We start from the raw sequence: 18,351 nt of genomic DNA, 5'->3' as shown, positions 1-18,351 counted from the left end.
ATTTGCCAGAATTTTATGTAATTATGACATAACATTGAAGGTTGTGCAATGTGACAGGAATATTTCGACTTATGGATGCCACCCGTTAGATAAAATACGGAACGGTTCCGTATTTCACTGAAAGAATAAACGTTTTGTTTTCGAGGTGATAGTTTCCGGATTCGACCATATTAATAAAGGCACATATTTCTGTGTGTTATAATTAAGTCTATGATTTGATAGAGCAGTCTGACTGAGCGGTGGTAGGCACCAGCAGGCTCGTAAGCATTCATTCAAACAGCACTTTTGTGCGGTTTGCCAGCAGCTCTTTGCAATGCTTCAAGCATTGAGCTGTTAATGACTTCAAGCCTATCAACTCCCGAGATTAGGCTGGTGTAACCGATGTGAAATGGCTATCTAGTTAGCGGGGTGCGCGCTAATAGCATTTCAAACGTCACTCGCTCTGAGACTTGGAGTGGTTGTTCCCCTTGCTCTGCATGGGTAACGCTGCATCGAGGGTGGCTGTTGTCGATGTGTTCCTGGTTCGAGCCCAGGTAGGGGCGAGGAGAGGGACGGAAGCTATACTGTTACACTGGCAATACTAAAGTGCCTATAAGAACATCCAATAGTCAAAGGTATATGAAATACAAATGGTATAGAGAGAAATAGTCCTATAATAACTTCAATCTAAAACTTCTTACCTGGGAATATTGAAGACTTATGTTAAAAGGAATCACCAGCTTTCATACGTTCTCATGTTCTGAGCATGGAACTCAAACGTTAGCTTTTTTACATGGCACATATTGCACTTTTACTTTCTTCTCCAACACTTTGTTTTTGCATTAGTTAAACCAAATTGAACGTGCTTCATTATTTTTTTAGGCTAAATTGATTTTATTGATGTATTATGTTTAAAATAAGTGTTCATTCAGTATTGTTGTAATTGTCATTCTTACAAATAGAAAATTGGCCAATTTAATCGGCATTGGCTTTTTTTGGTCCTCCAATAATTATATCGGTATCGGCGTTGAAAAATCATAATCGGTCGACCTCTAGTGTCATCACAGCAGCTGGTTTCAGGTTATTGTCCTTGGAGGGAGGGAAAATTACGAGTGAAATCACTTTGCTTTCATCCCACCTTGTTGAATTTAACGCGAAGCGTCCTCTCACAAAGCATCCTTCTTACAGATTGGACCTCCCTTTTTAAAAATGCATCGGTAATAGATTTTTCCCACATGCCATTGACACTTTGCTATATACTGAACAAAAATATAAACGCAACAATTTCTATGATTTTACTGAGTTACAGTTCATATAAGGAGATCACTCAATTGAAATAAATAAATGAGGCCCTAATTTATTGATTTCACATGACTGGGCAGGAGTGCAGACATGGGTGGGCCTGTGAGGGCATAGGCCCACCCACTGGGGAGCCAGGCCCAGCCAATCAAAATGTGTTTTCCCCACAAAAGGGCTTTATTACAGACATAAATACTCAGTTTCATCAGCTGTCCTGGTGGATGGTCACAGACAATTCCACAGGTGAAGAAGCTGGATGTGGAGGTCCTGGGCTGGTTAAAGTGGTTAAACGTGGTCTGTGGTTATGAGGCTGGTTGGACGTACTGCAAAATTCTCTAAAATGACATTGGAGGTGGCTTATGGTAGTGAAATTAACATTAAATTCTCTGGCAACAGCTTTGGTGGACATTCCGTCAGTCAGCATGCAAATTGCACGCTCCTTCACAACTTGAGACATCTGTGGCATTGTTTTGTGTGACAAAACTGCATATTTTAGAGTGGCAAAGGAGAAATGTTCAGTAACAGGGATGTAAACAACTTTGCTCACAACATTTTAGAGAAATAAGCTTTTTGTGTGTATGAAAAAATTCTGGGATCTTTTATTTTACCTCATGAAACATGGGACCAACACTACATGTTGTGTTTATATTTTTGTTCAGTATAGTTAGGCCTACCAGGCTAGTTGTCTTTAACTTAACTCTATTGATGCACTTGAGCATCAGCCGAATTAACATAAAAAAAAAAAAAACCTATCAAATGTTTAAGCTAGAGAATTTTATTTTTATTTATTATTATTATTTTAACATAGGCAGCTTGAGACACAGCCAATGTTGGCCTTCTGCATCTGCAGTGGAATGTATAGCAGAGCCAAAGCGCTGTTTGTCAGACCAGGAGACGAAAAACCGGTTATCCTACGAAAACATCTGTAGCGTCCGAATGGTGTGGCCAACTAACTAATATGGAAAGGTGACACTCTCACAACCCCCCCCCCCCCCGAGGCTTAGTCTTTTAGAGGTTAAACCTGTGTGGTCTGTATACAGGATGTGTCAGAACTAACCTCCCCCAGGGGAGAGGCCTATATTGTGGTGTGACACAGTCAGCTCTTTCAGTCATATAGGAAATAATGAACATTGCATTTACATCTGTTTGTGTGGAACCCCAAGCCAGTGTTTACAGGGTTTGCGGTCTGTATATTTAGCTATGTTGACCACTTGACCGGTCTGCTTTTGTAGTGGTCCTAAATTATGATTTATGGTTGTGCTGGCACATGTTAAGGGACAGATGCAAGTTCAACTGGTGTTCTGTATTACCTTGCACACATTTGAAATGGCAAAAATAATTATCTTCCTTTTTTTATGAAACACTACAATCTGAGTCATACACATTGTCCAGTTTGAATAGCCTAGCAGTTCATTGGTTCACTTCTGTCAATAGGCCTTATGCACATTCCATGATCGAACGTTCTAAACACACTTCCTATCGGTTTGGCAATTTCCGGTCAGTCTAGTTGTTATCGACGAAATAACGTTACTACCACTATGTCGCAGTTTTTTTACTAGGTGTCTTCAGGACTTGCCTCAAATTAATATTGTACATCGAATTTTTACATCAGCCTCCGAGACTCCAGCTAGCAAGAATGAAAAGGGGTTCAAGATGTATATAGGAAGCTACATAGACAACTATGAAGGTGAGTACCAAGTCAGTGACAGATATAACGTTAGCTAGCTACAATCATTAGCTGGCTAATTTAACTAACTGTAGCTAGCTAGTTACTTCGTAAAATGATATAACTTTGACAGAATCTACCTGAGAATGTATTTTCGTTAGCTTGGTTAAGTTATGCTTGCTAGCTATATTTGCTAGCTAAAAATAATTGTTATTCGTGTCTTCTACACAAAAATACATTGACAGGGGAGATCACCGTGAGGGCTGCCTGCCACAGGTCCATGAGGAAGAGTGAAAAGCCGCACAACATGAGAGTAGGGAAAGGTTATAGATAGCTACTAGGGACCTTGTTAAACATCTCCTGTGAGACACTGTCATCATGGTCAAAATGTGTTGGAGACAGTGTCAACGTTTAATCTTATCAGTAGGTAGATATTAAGGATGGGTCCCAATCACAATTTAGAATTGCCCACTTAACAGGTTATTTGGCTAAGATCTGTTATGCAGTGTTTGGTAGTTTTGTTACTGAAACACAATGTGTTCCTGTATAGTTAAATGAGCCCCTGGTTAAGAAGACTAGACACTACTATGTTTATTGTTATTCATTCTCACTTCAGTCTTCCATCACACTTATCTTCACAGATGGTGTTAAGCACTCCGTACCAGTGATAGTGGTCCAAAGCCACTGCTCCTGTGTTGCAGGAAGTGCTCTGTGTATGCAGACCATGGAGATGAAGAGGGGGCTAGCCATGGAGCCAGTGGCTGTACAGGAGTACTGCACACTGAAGAATGTTAACTTCTTTCCGTGTGGCTTCGTAGTGCACTAAGATGCTCCGTGGTTAGGATCCTCTCCAGATGGAATCATATTTGATTCCAGTGTGAGACCACACTTTGGACTCTTAGAGGTCAAGTGCCCAAATGTACCAAGTTATATTGACTGCCCTTACCTGTAGATACAGAATGGAGAGCTGATGTCCTTACCTGTAGATACAGAATGGAGAGCTGATGTCCTTACCTGTAGATACAGAATGGAGAGCTGATGTCCTTACCTGAAGATGCAGAATGGAGAGCTGATGTCCTTACCTGTAGATACAGAATGGAGAGCTGATGTCCTTACCTGTAGATACAGAATGGAAAGCTGATGTCCTTACCTGTAGATACAGAATGGAGAGCTGATGTCCTTACCTGTAGATACAGAATGGAGAGCTGAAGTTGAAGAGATCTCATGCTTACTACTGGCAGGTGCAAGGTCAAATCCTTCTCACAGGTTGTAGCTGGTGTGGCTTTGTCAGCTGTGCACAAGGGGACATCCTAGTTGAAAGGATATATAAAGATCTACAGGTTTCAAAAACTATAAGAGAGAAGGTTGACCACTTTCATTTTTACCACTACCTGCAGAAGTGTCTCTCGCACCTGAATGGATCCCCTGCATGGGTGCCAAATTTAATGGTTTTATGAAAAATAAGTATTGATGTTCCTGTGAAGAAATGTACAGTAGATTAGATTTGTAAAAAAAAAAAAATGTATTTCAGCAAATGTTCAACAGTTCAGTTAATCAATTACACATCTCTAACATTGTATTCAATCTTGCATTCTGGTTATTCTGTGTTTTACTCATTGCCTAATTAAAGCCAATACAAGCTCCACACAAACTGATATTCACTACAACACAAATTATTGATACATGTCATAGATAAACAAATTATTATTTTGCTGCTAGCAAATAAACATATGTACACTTACACTGGCTTGGCCCATGCTCTGACCAAAGGTCTGTTTTGAAAGTTGACCAACAGGCACGCCACTGCAAATAATTGGTTGATGCTGCCTGAGATGGTCAGGGGGATGACCGTGTCAAACAGCTTGTGCACCTTTACTCTGCGGATCATTCTTTCAACGTGCACTCTCAGCCTGGCAATGGATTGGGTCTCCCTAACCTCCCTGACCTTGCACCTGCCAGTAGTTGTCTATGTAGCTTCCTATATGCATCTTGAACCCCTTTTCATTCTTGCTAGCTGGAGTCTCGGAGGCTGATGTAACAATTCAATGTACAATATTAATTTGAGGCAAGTCCTGAAGACACCTAGTAAAAAAACTGCGACATAGTGGTAGTAACGTTATATCGTCGATAACAACTAGACTGACCGGAAATTGCCAAACCGATAGGAAGTGTGTTTAGAGCGTTCGATCATGGAATGTGCATAAGGCCTATTGTACGCCTCCATACCATCTCACTGTTTCAACCACACACACAAGTGCTTCCTGGGAGAACAATGAGAGCAGATTTCTGGCACAGTCCTGTGGTCTCATGGCCCCATTCACAGGAGTAATGCAGCGTCTTTAAATCCCTAGAATCACAAAGGCCTGCGAGCACTAACTGACCCAGAGATGGGTCTGAGAGGCTGGGGCTGGTACATAGGTTAATTAGACTTATCTAGAGCAGCAGTTCATAACTTTTTCCATTCCGGGACCATCACAGTCAAAAGCTCTTGAGAGCTACCATTCGCAGTGGCACTTTTTCCTTTTACCGCTATATCTTGCCGGTCACTTTTAGCAGTCAATGTAACTAATTAAAGGCTTATTATAATTATAAACAATTTGCCTTGTGATAAGCCATGTAAAATTGATTGCTTACACTGGTCTTTGCTTGGTAAAAACTGTGTGGATATCTGCTCTGCACTCGACTGGTGGTTTTTACAGATGAGCAGAAGTGCAGTGGAGCATATGGTCGTTATCAGGAGTCAAAAGCTACCAGGAGACTGGGCGGTGTGCGAGCTACCTTCTTTTTACAGTTGCTCTTTATTGGTGCGGCAAAATTTAACTTGGGCCTGAGGCTCCTGCAGACCTGTTCTAAAAGGACAGTTAGTGTAGTTAATGAAGCTGTAGAGCACTTCAGGACCGTTTTTGTGATATTGATTTAAAGACAGGAAGCATCTTCCTCTGGCTTGTATATAAGCCTAGATCTCCTGTAGAAGGATGTGTGTGTTACAGCATTAGACCTGTGCTGCTCAGTGCTGCGTCAGACTCATCTGACCCACTTTTCACTGAGAGCTTGAGTAAGTAGGGCTTCGCTTGAGAGGAATTACTTTCCTGTGCGCCCACTGCTCGCTCGCTCTCTCTCTATTGTTACCTAGTGACACTTTCATCATTGGTGGGGTTTGTCTTTTTTCAAATGTGTTGCCCTGAATGAATTTGTATTTTGCTATAATGTGTAACACTAGACGTTCATCACGGTTTTATTTTGTTTTGGAAAGTTTCACTATTGTGTTAAATGTCTCCCTTTATTCTCTCCATCCCGCTCTCCACTTTCTCTCCACCAGCAGCAGCCTGGCCTGATTAGTCGAGTGACAGACACGGTCAAGAGCATCGTTCCTTCTTGGCTGCAGAAATACTTCAGGAATGGGGAGGCTGCAGAGGGGGGAGGGGCCGTAGTGGGGGCGGAGCAGAACAGCCAGGCCCCTCCCCCAAATGGCAGCGAGGAGGTAGCACCACGTCCTGATGGACGGGACACTCCGGAGCCCGGTACCAGCAATACAGGTTAGTAGATATGGTGTCAGCCAATCAGCATTTAGGGCTCCAACCACCCAGTTTATAATATTTGTTAATGTTTCATATTTTGTGTTAGGATTGTAAAGCCTAATTCCAGTAGTTGGACTTGCCTTGGGACTTATGTGCAATTTTGAACCTCAAAATATGTATCAACCCATCTTAACCCTAGTCATTTCTCCTCAACACCCCCAGAACCTTCGACAAGCAGGGCATCCCTGAACTTCCAGGATGTCCTGTCGAGGCCCCCCCTCAACCGCTCTCACCTCCACTTCCCCTCCTTGGACACCTCCCTGGCCCGCAGGGGCCCCAGCTCTCTCTTCTCCCAGCCCTCCACCTCCTCTGCCCCCTTCGTTGGGGCCTCGCCCAGCTTCTCCCTTGTCAAAGAGATCAAGGACAACAGCTCACAGCACGAGGACGACAACATCTCTACCACCAGCGGCTTCTCTTCACGTGCATCAGACAAAGGTAATGTGTGTTGGGGATTGTGTGTGTCAAAAGTACGGAATCCCGTTTTGGTCACTAGCAATCCTGTTGAGGTCTTGAGTCGGCAGAAGAGATTTTTATGGTAGGATGTGGCTTTGAGAAATTATATCCCAAATCTTGAATATAGGATTTTAGGATCTAGTTGGTACTGCTAAAATTCAGTCCTTTGTTGCGTGACACATTTTGTATGAATACTCAAATTTGAATCTTATCTGTCCCCAGATGTACCTAATTCAAAGACCGCATCGCTACCCCAGCTCTGGTCCCCGGAGATGGACCGGACCCACTCTGGGCCTCAGCAGTCCCAGTCCAGTCTCAAGAAGCCTGCGTTCAACCTGTCTGTCTTTGGGACGTCCTCCACTGTGAGTGTCAGTCAGTCAAGTCAGTCCTCCACTGTGAGTGCCAGTCGAGAGTCCACAAACTACTCACTTAGCTACTGATGTTCAGTTGATTTACTTTGACTAGTTGATCATTTACACAAATGTAAGTACGTTTTTAACAGCAGAACCAACATGCATACAGCGCCTATAGAAAGCTTACACCCTAATATTTTTTCCACATTTTATGTTAAGTGGGATTGGTAATGTTTTTTATTTTATTTATTTTTTTAAGTCCTTTGATCTACACAACACTCCCATAATGTCAAAGTGAAAAGAAAATGATACAAATTAAGTCATTTTTAGAACTAAGATATAGTCACTGTATAAGTATTCACCCCCTTTGTTTAGGCAAGCCTAAATTAGTTCAGAAGTAAAATTTGGCTTAGCAAATCACAGAGTAAGTTATATGGACTCACTCTGTGTAAAATAATGGAGTTTAAATTATTTTTGACTACCCCTTCTTACCCTCATGCATACAACATCTGTAAGGTCCTTTAAGCACATATTAAACTACACAGATCAGGGAGCTTTTTGAAAGCCTCATAAAGGGCAGTTATTGGTAGATGGGTAACAATAACAAATCAGACGCTGAATATCTCTTTAAGCATGATAAAGTTAACAGTTATGCTGTGGGTGATGTATTGAACCACACAGACACATCAAAGATGAAGTTGTCCTTCTGAACTGAGCTGCAGGACCGGAATGAAACTGCTTAGGTATGTCACCATGAGGCCATTTGGTGATTTTAAAATGGCTACGAAGTTCAATGGCTGTGATGGGATAGCTGAGGACGGATCAACATTGTAGTGATTCCACAATAGTGACTGAAATGACAGATTGAAAAGAAGAATACAAATATCCAGAATGAAAAATATTCCAAAACATGCATATGTATGCAGCAAGGCACTAAAGTAATACGTCAAAGGAATATACTTTTTGCAAAGCCTTATGTTTTGGGGCAAACACAACACATCACTGAGTAACTGCCTTATTTTCAAGCATGGTGGTGGTTGCATCATGGTATGGGTGTTCTTGACATCAAGACTTGGCAGTCTTTGTCGATGGATTTAAAAAAAAAAACTGGATAAAACAACGTGATGGAGTGTTGTGTATTGAGCTTAGTGGTGGTAGTGGGCATGTTATGGCGTTCATGTTTGCCTGCGCAAATAGCATAAACTGAAGTTTCTGCCTCTTTATTGGATATTACTTTCACTATGTCACGGAAACAGGCAAAACCTGCTCCAGTCTGATTTACACCAGCCACTGGGAGAGGAATCATCTTACAGCAGGACGGTAATCAACAACACAAAGCCAAATCTACACTGGAGTTATCAAGAAGACAGTGAATGTTCCTGAGTAGCCAAGTTAGTTTCATCTTAAATCTGCTTGAAAACCTATGGCAAGACTTGAACATTGCTGTCCCCAACACCTTGACCAAGATAAAAAAAAAATATATATATATATATATATATGACAGACTCTCAGCTGTAATCGCTGAGAAAAAGGTGATTCTAACATGTATAGACTCTTACCTAATCAAGGTATATTTAAGCAATGAGGCCCGAGGAGGTGTGCTATATGGCCAATATACCACGGCTAAGGGTTGTCCTTAAGCGCAACGCAGAGTGCCTGGATACAGCCCTTAGCTGTGGTATATTAGCCATATACCACAAACCCCAGAGGTGCCTTCTTGCTATCATGAACTGGTTACCAATTTAATTATAGCAGTAAAAATAAATGTTTTGTCGGTCTGATATACCACAGCTGTCAGCCAATCAGCATTCAGTGCTCAAACCACCCCATTTATAAGTGTTTTGTATTTAATTAATATTTAAAAATATAATTTTTCTTCCACTTTGGCATTAAGAATTTGTTCTTAACGGACTTGCCTAGTTAAATAAAGGTTCAATTAAAAAAACATTTCAAAATTACATATGTTTTGTCAAGGATCTTCACAAAATACTGACTATTAAATCCGTTTGAATCCCACTTTGTAACAAAATCAAATGTGACGAAATCCAAGGGGGGTGTTGACTTTCTATAGGATCTTGGAAACTCTGGCTTTTGCAGCATTATTTATGATTTGTGTTTAACATTGGGCATTTGTGTTCTTCTCCACTAGTCTACGATGAACAGTTCAGTGCTGAATTCCAGTCAGTTGGGGGATTCCCCCTTCTACCCAGGGAAGACTACCTACGGGGGAGCGGCTGCTGTTAGAACAGCCCGTTCACGCACAGCCATACCTTACCAGGTAGTTCTCTACAACTCAACAATGTTTCCCTATTGATTTTCTCCTAGGCAAGTAACAATATTCTGTGGGAAATGGGTTTGTGAAAAGTGCTGCTATGTTTAATTTGACTGCTATATTTTCCCCTCTAGGCTCCATTGCGGAGACAGATCAAGGCCAAGCCTGCTGGAGCTCAGCCCTGTGGGGTGACCAGCGCTACCGCCCGACGCATCCTACAGTCCCTGGAGCGCATGTCCAGCCCCCTCGCTGTGAGTACACATGTTTTAATTGAATATGGAATCCTCAGATTAGCAGGAACAGGGGCTTACTCAGCCTGGCACAATGGTTACAGAACCGTTCTATTTTATTGTGTAGACCTTTCAACCTCAGTCAGCTTTATACTTTACATTTTCTATTTATATTCTATTTCTGGAAAAGTGATTTGAGAAGTGGTGAATCCTCACAAGGAAGTGAAGTTAACATCTCAACTTGGCTACCAAGTAATGGTAAATATTGGTTGTTTATGTTAACAAGTGCATCACAGTTGTGTGTTTGTCTTAACAGGATGCCAAGAGAATCCCCTCTACAGTTTCCTCTCCCTTATCAACAGTAAGTGATGAGTATTTCTCTTTAAACTTTTTAGGTCCTCCATTGTTGTCATTGTCATGATCTCATAGTTATTTCTCCTATGTCCTTCAGTCACTGGATGGCAGCACTCTACACCTTTCACATTTTCAGGCCAAAAAGAAACTGGTAAGTGTTTATCTTCGAAACACCCTTTACAAAATCTCTTGACACTGACAATTGACATTATGGCTGGTCTCCTCTCCTCTACGTGTGTTTGTTAACCAGTTTTCTCCCAGCTGTTTGTCCACAATATTATGAACCCCAACAACTAACATGCACAGCAGCAGCTGAAAGGTCTTGAGCCAAACATTGCGGTTAGTTGGTGTGAACAGTGGTGTCATTGTTAGTTCCTCCTGCCCCTTTTATTCCTGTCTGCTGAAGTTAATGGGTGTTAGGCTGGGGCAGCTGTTCACCATTGCTCTGCTGTGTTTATGCGCTGAGTCTGTGAGCAGGCGTGTGTTTTAAGTAAGCGGGTGTGAGTGTGAGTGAAGAGTGTGTTTGTAAGCATTTGTGAGCATGTGTGTGTCTTTGTGTTGCTATCTAGTAGGGTTAGCTATGCCAAAGCTGGATGGCTGTCCGTAACTGTTAAATGGTCCAGCTGTGACAGCTGGTCACTAAGCCCTGACAATGGGCCGTTGAGAAGTAAGGGGGTCTGACAAGACTGTCCAGATCCATAGATGGCTTTTTGGGGCAGAAGGCTCGAGGGCTGGTTCCTCTCAATGTTGTGGCCATATTGACTAAGTGCTACCTTTTTTGAGATTTCTCAAGGACCATGCAAACATTTTTGTTACAATGAAAGTTTGGCAGTGGTACATGCCAGTTTATTAGAACTTTTATTTGGCCAGATTAATCAAGCTGTTGATAATGGCCATTTATAGATTGGAGAGCTGAGACAAACATTTTAATGTTGTACTTTGTGTGCGGGCCTGGGACACCTTGTTTTGAGTATTTATCAGACGTTTTTGTGTGTTCGACTCCAGCTGGACTCTCCCCTCCCCCCAGTCCAGAAGCTGGTGATCCCGGCGGCAGCGTCAGTGTCGGGGAACCGTTCCATGTCGTTCAGGCCCTCTCTGACCCCTGGGGGCGTGACTCGGACCCCTAGAGACACGGTGAGGACCCCTAGCACCACCTCCACATTAGTCAGCTAATGGCTTCTACGCATCCATCCAACTACCTCAAATTAACTATAGATAATGTGTTGGGAAGTTTTCCCCGAACTCAGACCGTCAATGACTGTTTCTACATGTTGAATCGGGACCAACTACGATGTCCAGCTACTGTGTCCAGCGGCGATCAACTGAGACTACACACCGTGCTGATTAATTTAAGACCTGTCCATAGATGGTTGGATAGATGTGTAGAAGCCTTTACAAACTAAGTCTGTTTTATTCCAGAGTTGCTTTCCAAATTACAGCCAGACTGCTGCTTGTGTTTCATGTTCCACCTCTGCTTTGCCTCCAGCCCACAAGACAATCCCCTCTGATTCCTGAAGCAGTGGCAGGTCCTTCTCAAAGCACAAGCAGCATTCTACCCACCTACCCTCTGTCCAGCACTCCTGCATTCAGCAGCACAGGGTCAGGAGGTGGGAAGATGAAGAGGGAGAGGACCAGCACAAGACCCTCTTCCAAACGTCCTGAAGACCAGGTGGATTCTCCCTTCTCACTCTCTGTGACCCCTCTCCTTTCTGGGGAGAAAAGTTTGGTTTCCCGGCAAATGATAAACAAATGATTTTGGTTCTAAATCTCTTCATAAAAGGTTGAAAGTGTAGAAATGATCTGGTGCTGCATGCTGTTTTAAATACTCCATTTGACTCTCTCTTCAGATCGCTGAGCTATCGGACCTGCCAGCCATCTCGCTCCCCCACAGCCCGTCCTTCAGTCTGCCCAGCTTCAGCTTCTTCCAGCCTCCCACCGCCACAGTCACGCCCACTGCCGCTCTCACTACCTCACCTGTCCTGGAGGAGCCCATCCCTAACAAGGTCCGTCCAGCTCCATTTGCTTACATCCCAAATGGCACCCCATTCCCTATATGGTGCACTACGTCTGACCCTATTCCCTATATGGTGCACTACTTGTGACCAGGCCATTTGGGATGCAGGCTTTGACATTGTGACTTCCACTAGCTTTATTTCGATGTGTTCAGTGTTCATCCTAATAACCATGAAGGCCTAGTGAATAAATAGTGTGACATCTGCTGAAACTGACCTGGATCAGTTGTCGTCTTTATTCCAGGTGCCACCGACTACAGCCCCCTCTACCCCTCCCTCCACACCTTTCACCTTCTCCTCCCCCATCGTCATGGCAACTGCTGCTAGCCCACCGTCCTTCTCCCCGTCTGTAAGTCCCACAGCTTTACTGCAGCTTGAGTATGCCTGCTGTGATGACAGTATTACCCCTATAGAATATTGTTTCTGTTTTTGACACTCAACAGTGAGTTCATATTCTTACTCCTGTACCAGGTATTGAAACCAAACCTTGCACTGTCGGATGTTGGTAATTTTTGTTTGTCTTTCAGTCTGGATTTACCTTCAGTGCACCTGTAGTGAAAATGGGTCTGTCACTATCCAACGGGAAGATGGCCACCCCAGTATTATCAGCAGGTAAGGTTGGATCAACTCCAGGATAAGAACAAGATCAAGATCCAAACCTTGATGTAAAGGGAAATTAATTTCATAACTAATAGTTGTTTCCATTGGTGTCTCTGTAGTGAAGCACGCTGCCAGTGAGAGCATGGATGAGTTTGAAGGGCCATATAAACCAGCCAAGGTGTTGAAACAGGGCAGTGTTCTGGACCTCCTGAATGGACCTGGTGAGAATGACCTGTGATGATTTATCTTGATGACTCAAGTCCGTTGCCATAAACTGGTACTCCATCAGCTGTCATGACGGTTATGGCAACTGTTATGTTGCCATTTTAATGGGAGGGTTCAAATAGTGCCATTAGTTTTCTATTTTGTTTTAGTGGTTTTTAACCCCTTGTCTTCTTCTCCATAGGATTTGCCGTTCCTGTTACTCAGACCTCCCCTGTCCCCAAAGCCCACCAGGAGACCCCAGCACTGTCCACCAACACCCCCTCCCTTGGGGACTTGTTCAAAGCAACAACACGTTCCTGGGATTGTGACGCCTGTGTGGTGCAGAACAAACCCACTGACACCAAGTGTGTGACCTCTGTGACCCCACGACTAAACTCTGGTTCCTCTTTAGCAAAAACCGACAGTATACCCTTGTTGTCCGGGCTGGAGGGTTCCACCACCACCACTACTCCCGCTGCAACTTTTGGGGCCCTGTTCACAAAGCCTGCAGGAAGCTGGGACTGTGACACTTGTCTGGTTCAGAACAAGCCTGATGCTGTCAAATGTGTGGCCTGTGAGACAACCAAGCCTGGGACTGGAGTTAAGGCCACACTGACTATGCCTGCCTTCTTGGAGGCTAAGACTCTGCCCGCTGCTGCCCCACTCCTGGGCTTCGGAGACAAGTTTAAGAAGCCAGAGGGAGCATGGGAGTGTGGCGTGTGCATGGTGCAGAACAAGGCGCAGGACACCAAGTGTGTTTCCTGTGGGATCGCTAAGCCAGGTAGTGAGACGAGAGAACAACCTGGTGCTTATTATTTTATTTTTTAAGTTGCCCCATACTGGTATCTTGGCCATATGTTCAGTTTACATCAGAGGATCTTCAAGGGAGTGTTTAAATGATGTGAATCTGATGCAAATGTACATGTTTCTATTTTTGCTGATCGCTCATATCTTCATCTACCTAACAGGAGCAACGGCTGCGCCTCCATCTCTAACTCCCGCCCCTGTCAGCGCCACTCCTCTACTAGGCTTTGGGGCCCAGTTCAAGAAGCCAGAGGGAGCGTGGGAGTGTGACGTGTGCTGTGTTGAGAACAAGGGAGCAGACAAGGAGTGTGTGGCCTGCCAGACCCCCAAGCCTGGAGCTAAAGTAGAGCCCAAAGGTATATACAGCTGTCAACTGCCATCTTTTTGTGTTCTAGAGGCTTTGTCATTTTAGCGAGATCTTTGATTTTATTGAGGATAGATGTGAAGCCTGAACGTGCTAAGGAAATTCATAAGTATTTTTTATTTTTTTGTAACTCATTAATGTGATCCCTGGTTTCTTTCAGCATTTGGTTCCTCATCGTTTGGTATCCAGTCCTTTTCTGACTCGGGGGGATTCAAGTTTGGCATGGGGGCGTCATCGGACTCTGGTTCTGGGGGCTTCAAATTTGGCGGCACCCTCTTGGACTCCTCATCTTCAGGGGGCTTCAAATTTGGTGCATCTGCCTCATCGGACTCTACCTCGACAGACACCAGCAGCTCTGCAGGCTTCAAATTTGGAGGCTCCTCTGAGGGATGCAAATTTGCAGCTTCAGCTGCTTCCACCCCTGCAGTGGACGAGGGGAAGAAGGCTGAAGCCCCCAGTATGGGTGCCGGGTTCAAATTCGGCGTCGGCGGTGGGCTCTCGTTTGGCACTGCAGCAGCTGCTAGCACGGAGAGCGAACCCCCTTACAGTGGGTTCTCCTTTCATCTGGTGGCAACCTCTGATTCCTCCTCTACTTTCAGCCTCCCTGTTTCTACAGAGAATGACAGTGGAGCTTCTACAGAAACCACGACCACCACCACAGCAGCAGCGCCTATGTTTGGGAAGCTGGCTGAAGCCAAGGCTACTGCGCTGACCACACCACTAGGGGGCAGCATATTCAGGGAATCACTAGAGAAAGACAAGGCCCCTTCTTTCACCTTTGGGAAGCATGAGAAGGAAGTTGCCTCTATGGGTTCTGGGTTCCTGTTCAGTGTTCCTAGTAAAGAGGGGGTGGCATCAGCTCCATCTACAGGCTTTTCCTTCAGTAAGCCAGACCCACCTAAAGACCAGCCCAATGCACCTGCCTTGGCCTTTGAGAAGCCGGAAGACCAGAGTGAGACCCTAGCAGCAGAAGCCCCTAAACCCTCATTCAGCTTTGGGCAAAGCACAACAGGTGAGAGGAATACTCTGCTGCAGTAGTTAATATTGTTATTAACCTGTTTTGTATTTGTCGATTTTATGAATGGATGTTCTACTATGGAATTTATTATTTTTTTGGTGCTATTTTTATTTTTCACTATTTAACTGTTTGTAATTAATGTAAACACTGTCTACACTTAAACCATGATATAAATCTTCACTTAATTCCATTGTTTTCTTTGTAGATGCTGCAGCCCCAAAGCCAGCATTTGGGTTCATGGCAAGCACCACCACCACCTCTTCTTCCAGCAGCTCTACCCCTGCCCCAGCCCCCATCCCGGCCCCCAGTACCTTCCTGTTCGGGCAGAGTGCCTCTACTGAGGCCACCCCAGCCAAGTCCTTCTTGTTTGGGCAGAGCCAGGACAGCCTGCCTGCCCCTGCAGTCTCTCTGAACCCTGGCCCGGCTCAGCCCTTCCTGTTTGGGTCTGGACCTAATGCTGCTGCTCCCTCCTTCACTTTTGGAGCAGCGGCACCCTCCACTGCAGGTTGGTTCACTTTAGGACTTCTTTTAAAGGGGGTTTTCCACCCCTGACGTGCTACTGCATCATTTTACTCATCTGCAATTTATAGAATAACAACTATAGCTGTTAACGGCTTTGACCAATGATTGACCAAATATGTTTTACCACTTTAGCACCCTTGTTTTAGTTGGCTGAAATGTAGTCTGTGAATGATAAAACACTTACCCACCTCTCTCTCTCTCTGGTCAGCTCCATCAGCAGCCCCTGCTCCGTTTGTATTCAGCCCTGCCTCCTCCACTGGGTTTGGGTCAGGACAAGCTCCTAACTTTGGTCAGGGCACCCCCCATCCCAGTGCCCCAGCGTTTGGTTCCCCTGCCCCGTCCCCCTTCTCTGCCACTGCCTCCCAGCCCCCTGCCTTCGGAGCCAAGCCCAACTCTGTCCCCGTGTTTGGCCACCAAGCCAACTCCACTCCTGCTTTTGGCTCATCCGCCCCCACCACACCAGGTGGGTTACTACTGTCACATTGTTTGGGGCTGTTTTTTGTGTATGTGTGTGATTTCTAAAAAATACATTTGAGCCACTGTCTGATTGCAGTGTGATTACATTTTAATCATGCAATGTCAGAGTCCCTTTTTTATGCCTGATGTCATGGTTTTAACAGGTGGAGGTTTCCAGTTCGGCGGAGCCAGTGTGTTCGGCACCTCCAGTAACAGCACGGGGGTGTTTGCTTTCGGAGGGGCACCAGGAGGGTCCCCCGCCCCTTCTGCCACGCCCTCCATCGCACCCCAACCCAGTGCACCTGGAAGTGGTTTCAACTTCGCAGCACCCCCTACCTTTAATATTGGGTGAGTCCAACAGCTCTGACTCCTGAGAAGGGACCATTGGATTGGTGCAAATTCAACTGCCCATATGCACATACATTGGTATTCATATTCTCTCTGAATTTCTGCATGCCCTGGTTTAGTGCATGCATTCAGTTATTAGTCCCAATTGTGACGATAATGAAGAAAAAAAAAACTGCACGTTATTGGATGTGTGTGTGCTACATTTGAAACAGGTGTTGATGATAATGTCATATCCCCTACTACAGATCAAAGAGCACCACCTTCACTGCAGCTGCCACAGGACAGCACTCAATCCCCGGTCGCAAGATCAAAACAGCCGTCCGACGTAAGAAGTAAAACATCCATCGGACCTTCAAATCAAATCTGGACCCTTTCAAGCAAAGGCAGGACTGCTTCCTCTGGACAAACACTGAAGTACTTAGGGGGTTCATCAGAGCATCCTTCACATGCTATCTGGGGATGTATGGGTTATACTCTGATGTGGGGGGGTGGAGACCTCAAAGAACCTAGAGAGAGGGACCCTTGTTCAGGACATGTCAGACTTAAATAACCTATGACAGCAAAAACAACCACACAATCAAGTGAGACTTCTGCTTAACAAAAGCAAAGATATATATTTTCAACATCTGCAAACGTCAGCTAGAATTTAGGCATGACTTTTTGTGATTAAAATAAAGGCAAAAACTGAATTTGAAAGTGTATAAATATTACTGTTGCGTTGATTAGGTTATGAACTGCAAAAGTTCATGCAGAGGTTAATGAGAGCTGTAGGGCAAATCCCAAATGCCACCCTATTCCCTATGTAGTGCACTTCATTTAACCTGAGTTTGAAGCAGTGCACAACATGGGGTATGGGATAGGGTACCATTTGAGACGTAGCCATGTTGTCAATGGCGTGTATGCTGTATGTACAGGTTTCTGTGTGCTGAATGACGTGTGCTTGTTATCCGTGTACAGATTTGAGGTGTTTTGGTTTCTTTGTACATGCTGAGATGTGTGTGTCTGGCATGTGTATAAACTGAACGTACGTGTCATTCGTGGCAGCGGCCGTCAGACGGTCGAAGGTGAGAAACATGGTGGAGGTGGGGGGAGGGTGGGGAAGGAGAGGACCGTTACTCCTGCGCTGTGGAGGTTGGGGACTGAGGCTGATGCCTGAAGTTTCCTCCGACTTTGTAAATCTGTAGTTCCAAATCTGTTCTTATTCTTTTGTGGGGGTTTTTACCCCTCCCTCTGTCAGTCTCCATCTCCTTAATTTTCATATTCTCTCCCCTTTATTCTGATTCATATTCTGTCTGCCTCTCTTAATTGGCCTTTGAATATTATTATAAAAACCTGTAAATAGTGTTTGTTTTTTTATCTGTGAAGTTTAATGTGTAATGTCGCGTTTACGTGCTTGTCGGCACTAGGAAATTTCCGACTTGTTGGTTTTAGTTAGTTACATGCAGCGTTCAACCAGTTAGCGAGTCAAATGTCCACGTTCCCGACTAGCACGTGAACGTGGCATTAAATCAACTCTGCGTTCAGCATTTTGTCATTTAGAATTTATTATGTAAATCCCTATATTCAAAGTTGCCTGAAATCCATTTAAAAAAAAATTAAATGCAAATTGGGATCCTTTGAAGACTAAAGGTATATTGGCTTTTCTGATCCACTTTTGTTTGGACCAAAACCAGTATTGTACAAAGCATTAGTATATATTTTTTTATTGCTTGTTTAAATGGACTAGGGTGACTTTGGATAATAAGGAAGTCAGTTTAATTTTAAAGCCATGATTCTTACTGGATGAGTGACACAATAACAACCATGGGTAATTGCCATCAATAAAACCATTAAAACGTA

The 18,351-nt window shown here is 44.2% G+C and overlaps 1 protein-coding gene and 1 pseudogene across 1 annotated transcript in view; both read left to right on the top strand.

Annotated features, from left to right (window-relative positions):
- The window catches only part of LOC110488001, a 22,483-nt pseudogene extending 18,537 nt beyond the window's left edge, over positions 1-3,946 (top strand).
- Positions 1-18,351, top strand: part of nup153 (nucleoporin 153) — a 23,455-nt gene extending 5,104 nt beyond the window's left edge. Inside the window, exons 2-21 of the mRNA XM_021559945.2 lie at positions 6,267-6,480; positions 6,685-6,957; positions 7,198-7,337; positions 9,478-9,606; positions 9,735-9,851; positions 10,147-10,191; positions 10,282-10,335; positions 11,190-11,318; positions 11,671-11,853; positions 12,032-12,187; positions 12,441-12,545; positions 12,724-12,808; positions 12,916-13,017; positions 13,203-13,781; positions 13,969-14,160; positions 14,329-15,180; positions 15,392-15,691; positions 15,917-16,171; positions 16,329-16,512; positions 16,758-18,351. Coding sequence (XP_021415620.2) covers positions 6,267-6,480; positions 6,685-6,957; positions 7,198-7,337; positions 9,478-9,606; positions 9,735-9,851; positions 10,147-10,191; positions 10,282-10,335; positions 11,190-11,318; positions 11,671-11,853; positions 12,032-12,187; positions 12,441-12,545; positions 12,724-12,808; positions 12,916-13,017; positions 13,203-13,781; positions 13,969-14,160; positions 14,329-15,180; positions 15,392-15,691; positions 15,917-16,171; positions 16,329-16,512; positions 16,758-16,848 — 4,185 coding nt within the window. The 3' untranslated portion in view covers positions 16,849-18,351. The remainder of the gene's footprint in view (positions 1-6,266; positions 6,481-6,684; positions 6,958-7,197; positions 7,338-9,477; positions 9,607-9,734; positions 9,852-10,146; positions 10,192-10,281; positions 10,336-11,189; positions 11,319-11,670; positions 11,854-12,031; positions 12,188-12,440; positions 12,546-12,723; positions 12,809-12,915; positions 13,018-13,202; positions 13,782-13,968; positions 14,161-14,328; positions 15,181-15,391; positions 15,692-15,916; positions 16,172-16,328; positions 16,513-16,757) is intronic.

Source organism: Oncorhynchus mykiss, chromosome 32 (genome assembly GCF_013265735.2).
Source record: "Oncorhynchus mykiss isolate Arlee chromosome 32, USDA_OmykA_1.1, whole genome shotgun sequence".
Taxonomy (NCBI): domain Eukaryota; kingdom Metazoa; phylum Chordata; class Actinopteri; order Salmoniformes; family Salmonidae; genus Oncorhynchus; species Oncorhynchus mykiss.
The sequence above is the reverse complement of the archived record's forward strand: the minus strand, read 5'-3'. Positions and strand labels throughout refer to the sequence as shown.